This window comes from Phoenix dactylifera, chromosome 3, assembly GCF_051530095.1.
Source record: "Phoenix dactylifera cultivar Ajwa chromosome 3, Ajwa_hap1_PhDact_Kaust_v1.1, whole genome shotgun sequence".
NCBI classification, from domain to species: Eukaryota; Viridiplantae; Streptophyta; class Magnoliopsida; order Arecales; family Arecaceae; genus Phoenix; species Phoenix dactylifera.
In genome coordinates this window covers 8,399,247-8,404,933 of record NC_143192.1, presented here as the reverse complement: position 1 = coordinate 8,404,933, position 5,687 = coordinate 8,399,247, and the positions used below count along the sequence as shown (strand labels likewise).

Below are 5,687 nucleotides of genomic sequence, written 5' to 3'. Positions count from 1 at the left end.
GAACCCTATCAGAAAGAAATAACAATAAACCCTCTACTCGAACAACTGCTGAATTTAGTTATGATTTTGGATGTGTGAGATGCAAACAGCAAGCGCTCATTGTACGGGCGGTCACCCTCGGTGACCGTGGGGATAATGAAAAAGTCGTTACTGTATCTTCCGTCTGTCTGCTAAGTCGTTATTTTATCTTCCGTCTGTCTACTGGTTTTTCCAAGTTGTGATTTTTCTTCCACTGAAAGTGGCATTTCAATAACAGCTATTATTTCAATCTCCAGGAGGGATGATACGCTTCCGATCGATCTGTCTTCCCCATGTCGGTACCGCTTCGTAAGCTCATTTGAGGAAGATTCCGGCTCTTTTTACTGTCTACGTACGAGGAAAGTCTCAGACTGACTTCGCCAAGCTTTCCAAGTATCGTGAGGTAGCTTACGCTGAGACGGCGGGAGCCACATATAGTTCCTCGAACCGCATTTTCTAAACGAACAAGAGCCAATCCGAATATCATGACATTTTGAGTAGTTGATATGATAATTCAAATACTGGTTAACTGGCATGTGAACTTTCATGTAAATGGAACTATAATCATATTTTCATTTTTATCTTGTTTGTAGGATGGTTGTTATTAATTCTTAAATTTAAATTTACGTTTGTATATGAAGATTCTTACTGAGCTGTGAAACTCATACTTTTCGCTAATATTAATTTTTTAGAGCAACAAGATACTCTTCCATGGCCTTGGATTTCTAGTGAATGAAGAAATCTTTAGAATCCGTTAGTTAACCTTTGAAATTTTGAAATCTTTTTTGTTAGTTAATATATATTTATCAGTTAGTGGTGGAGTACGGTTGTTTTATTTTGAAATAATATTTATACTTTATATCTTCTCCAATACTATTAAGAATTTTCTTAGAACTTGCATATTTTTTCGACTCAGGCTTTATGGAATATATGGCTATGTAACATGTGCTAAACTCAAATCATAGATTTAAGCTATGACAGGAATAAGATGTCACATATGCATGTAGCTCAAGTCGTAGGTTCAGGACATGACAAGAATGACAGGTAGATTTTCCTTGTCGATGAGGACAATCTATAATATTTTCTAGTAACCAAACGGCAGTATGTATTCGGAGGGCATCTGAAGTGAAAATTTATAAAAAGGCACAGAGATTAGTTGGAGGGTGATGTTTTTGTCTTGGATGAAATACTGGGTGGCCTTATTTTTTTTTTTTTGGCCTCCCTTATCATCAAAAGACAGACGATGAAGTACAGAGTTGGCCTTACAAGTCACTTCAGTATATGCTCGTGGGTTCTTTTTGTAAATGCTCTTTGTCAACTAGCACGCCTATGCTTGTTCCTAAGATTCCATCTATTTTTGTATTAAAAGTCCGAAAGTTTAGAAACATTTTAAAAAGCGGCATCGAGCATCATAGCAGCTGGATAATCCCCACAATGACTGACCACAAACACTAGATTTAATATGTGCAACGAGGTCATATTCATCTATTTTTCTTTCGCAAACCACGGAATGCGGAAAAACAAACTCCGAGACGTGCTGTGCAAAGAGTGGCTAAAACTGTCAGAAGACTTCTTCCCTCGTTTCTCATTGCATTGTTTTATTTCCATGTAATTGTTTAATTTGTTATTGTGTTACGAAAATTCTCCATCCTAGGATCGATCGCCCTTTAAATTGTAGCCATCTTCTCCGAGTGCATCACGAAAGGCTGAGTTATCTCATACTTGCTCAACTATCCATATTGGATAGCTGGCCTACAGGCATTTAGCGGCAATGAGATGCAAGACATGCGAGAAACCAAAGGTAAGCTATCGGAAGGGGTTGTGGTCGCCGGATGAGGACCAGAAGCTGAGGGATTACATCCTCAAGCATGGCCATGGCTGCTGGAGCACTGTTTCTGCCAAAGCCGGTGAGTCTACCCATTTCCATCGAAGCCTTCCAGGTAGTCAGCAATAACTTTTGCTTCAGAAACATGTTTCAAGAGATCCAATGTGATGAACTTGCTTTCATTTGCATCATAAAGAACCAATTTAATTATCTACGTATTGTACTTGGGTATTTGATATAGATTGCATGAAGCTGGTCCATTGACCATCCTTTAGCCCTTTGTCTTTGCCATGAAAAATAGAGCAGTCTGCTTTATTTGTTGATGAACTTATAGAAGGATTTGAGATAACCGACAGAACTGAGAATCTCAGCTGAAATAATATTTAACAAACAATGTCTGCGAAACTCACCAGTTCTCTTTTCTTTTCAAGGCTTACAACGAAATGGAAAGAGCTGCAGATTGAGGTGGATCAACTACCTGAGGCCAGGACTAAAGCGTGGCATTTTCTCCGCTGAGGAAGAGGAAACAGTTATAAAGCTTCATGCCATATTGGGCAACAAGTAAGCAGTTCTCAAGTGTATCTGATCTCTCCAAGTCTTCTGTTTAACCAAGACCAGTTAACACTTACGTGTTACCAAGTTTAACTTTCTTCTTCCTCCCCCTCCTCCCTTTTCCTTCTTTTTTCTCGTTTCAGAAAAGATATGATCTTACCTAAAGAATTGCAACGCTCTTCGTTTGAGATCATTGAAACATACGATTTGATCATGGGACAGGACTAGTTCTTCCCAGAAATGTCGACCGGACTTTAGTCTGCCGGTTGGCAGCTCTCTCCTTACCACATGCTATGGAGAGGGGCCAAGTTTGAGTCTCATGATCCAATTAAACACTTGTGGTGATGTTAAAGTTTTGAAAATGATAGATACATGACAGAGTTTAAGAGGGTTAAGATAAATAATGAGTTTGCTAGGTTCCTTGAAAGATAAAAGAACTTACTTGGATTTGCAAGAGTCACTGGATGACGGACGCCAGTGACCTACCTAGGTTTGATCCCACCCTCACCCTGATCTCGGCTGGGTTCTTCCCATCCTTCTTCTCCGAAAACAAAATAAAAAGAAAAAAAAAAGCAACTCTAGCCTAACAAATACAGAAATATACTTTTTTTTTATTACAGATCGTAATTTTTAGTCCGGCATGCAGTTTGAAAAAGCTGAATGGACTATTGTTCGAAAGCTTCATCTTATTTCATTAGCTATTTTTCATTTTCAAATGAATAAAAGTTGCCATGTTAAGCAACCTGATTGGACTCCCTTTCATTGTTTTTCTGATAGTGTCCTTTCAATCGATATTGATCTTCCAAAGATCTTTTTATATCTTTATGTATATGCTGAGTCGCGCGTATAGCTCTCCCTCCTGAGTGATAAAGACACCATGTCCATTCATCTATCATGCCATCTCTTGTTTTTGTTATGAAAATTACTGCAATATGAGCAAACCGGCTTAATGATATCAGCGTTTGGTCTCATAGGTGGTCTCAGATAGCGATGCACCTACCGGGAAGAACGGATAATGAAGTGAAGAACTACTGGAACTCCTACCTTAAGAAGAAGGTTGTAAAGTTAGAGGGATCAAATTCTCATGCCTCAACAACCAAATCTCAAGACTCAGCTAACCAAAGCCCAGAGATGAGGCAGATTTCTGAATCTCTTGAGCCACTGGAGCCACCCATGCAAGGTAGTATCGACCATGATTCTTTTGAAGGGACACAACTTCCGCCCTTTCCCAAAGTTCTGTTTGCAGATTGGTTATCCATGGACCATACCACCAGCCAGAGCTTGCTAAACTCGAATGCTGGAATGAATTGCCAACTGGACTCCAATTCGAATGCTGATGTTTTCCAGTATGGTTCATTTCAAGTTGATGATCCACCTAGCAGTGATTTTCTTCATGGATTTGGAGACAGCAGCATCTGTGGGGAGTTTCAGTTACAGTTTGAGCATGGAGGTCAGATCCTGGGAGGTGCATGTTACAATTATCTGTCCATGGATGATAATGGGGTTAGTTTTACTTGATTCATCACATAAGATTATGAATGTAGTAAGAGCTGAGATCAAATGTTCTACTTGTTAGTAGATGTCACATTGACTTTTTTTTTTTTTGTGTGTGTGTGTGTGTGAGAGAGAGAGAGAGTTTACCATCAATGCATTTTATGAGAGAGAATGTACAAATACTGCTATCTCAGAACTAGCTTTCTGCAGGAAGCATGGGAAAGGATATAATATATCAAGGAAAAAATTTCTCACACTTGCAAGAAACATGAATTAGGGATCAAAATTGGATGGGAAAAATTGGTTGTATTTTATAAATTCTTTCATTTCTCATACTTGCAAGAAACATGAATTAGGGATCAAAATTGGATGGGAAAAATTGGTTGCATTTTATAAATTCTTTCGTCATTCCTTGCCAAAAGATAGCTTCATCTTCCATGAGCATAAATTCTTCTATCATTTGTCATAGTAAGTATTCAGAATTATCAGTGGCTTTACTTTCTTTACCTACCAACTCTCATATAGAAACTATTCCCTTCATTAGCATGTTGGTGCATATATTACTGGTTCAGTACCTTTTTTTTTTTATGGGAACCGCTGTATAAATAATAGGCATTGAATAATTATTATGAATGATAATGAGAAATAAAGGGCTCATTTTTTATGAAAGAGTTGGTAAAGAGTATTTCAACTCTCGTCACATATTTTAGTTTCAGCGTGCATCCATCTCATCATTCCTTTTTCTAAAAAGACTAGTAGTTAAGGGACCACAAAAATCCCCTTAAATAATATGACAAACTACTTTAAAAAATGAAGTGTTAGAGAGATGCAAGAAAGAAATATTATTTACTACTCATTTGTGAGAGTTGGATGGTTGAATAGTTTTGGCTCAGAAGGCCATCTATTTGTCTCTTGAAGAACATGATGAACAGTTCCCAAACAGCCAAGTTTCGCCTATGCTTTGCTGGTTATATAATAAGAGAACAAATTCAATTCAAGTGTTCAGAATTCTTTTTTGAGAAAAAAAAATGTTCACGATTCTAACTATACATAATTGTTTTTTCTCAAGAACAATGGATGGGATCAGTAAATTGTTTTAGAAACAAAAGGTGATAGGTATGTGGGAATGAAGTCCACCCGAAAGGAAGAGTAATCTAATATTATTCACCTGCCTCATAAAAAGAAGCTTATAATGCAGACTAGAATACCCTATGAATCAGAGATAGACATGGTTGTATATTCGATCTGTAATTCCGTGTCAAACTATGATGGGGCAACCGATGTTGCAAAGAACACTAATCTTCCAAATTGTGGTTCTATAGCCAATCTTATATAATTGAAGCCAATCGGATGATGAAACAAAAACTAGTCTTTATTTTTTTAGGAAAAGGAAAGTAGCCTTTCAAATGATAAAATTATGTTCCATTTAGACTAATGAAAAGAGATGGCATGCAAAGATCTAATCCTTTAATGATGAGCTACATTAAAGATTGCATCCATGTCTACACCAAAGAGTACTTAGTACAACGGACTATAGTTATTTATACATATGTATATGAAGTAAAAACAGATTATAAGCAGTGCCTGAGCTGCTGAGCATGCATGGTTAAAATTTGAAGTTTTCCGCTGATATGTTCTGGTCAGTGTTGATGGTTAAGAATTTAGTATATTATGTAAATAATGATATTGCATTTAGTTTAAGAATGTAGTGGTTTTCCATTTCAAACCTTTGTTCATCCTAGCTTCAGCATGAGCGAGGTATTTTTTTCAAGCTCGTCAGGCCAACAATTCTTATCCT

At 37.3% G+C, this 5,687-nt stretch overlaps 1 protein-coding gene across 1 annotated transcript; it reads left to right on the top strand.

The window, feature by feature from the left end:
* Nucleotides 1–1,674: 1,674 nt before the first annotated feature.
* LOC120107424 (transcription factor LAF1-like) lies at nt 1,675–4,305 on the top strand. Its single transcript, XM_039120695.2, has 3 exons — nt 1,675–1,925; nt 2,275–2,404; nt 3,370–4,305. The coding sequence occupies exons 1-3, from the start codon at nt 1,790–1,792 to the stop codon at nt 3,911–3,913; spliced, it is 810 nt and encodes a 269-aa protein (XP_038976623.1). The 5' UTR covers nt 1,675–1,789; the 3' UTR covers nt 3,914–4,305.
* The last annotated feature ends 1,382 nt before the right edge of the window (nt 4,306–5,687 follow it).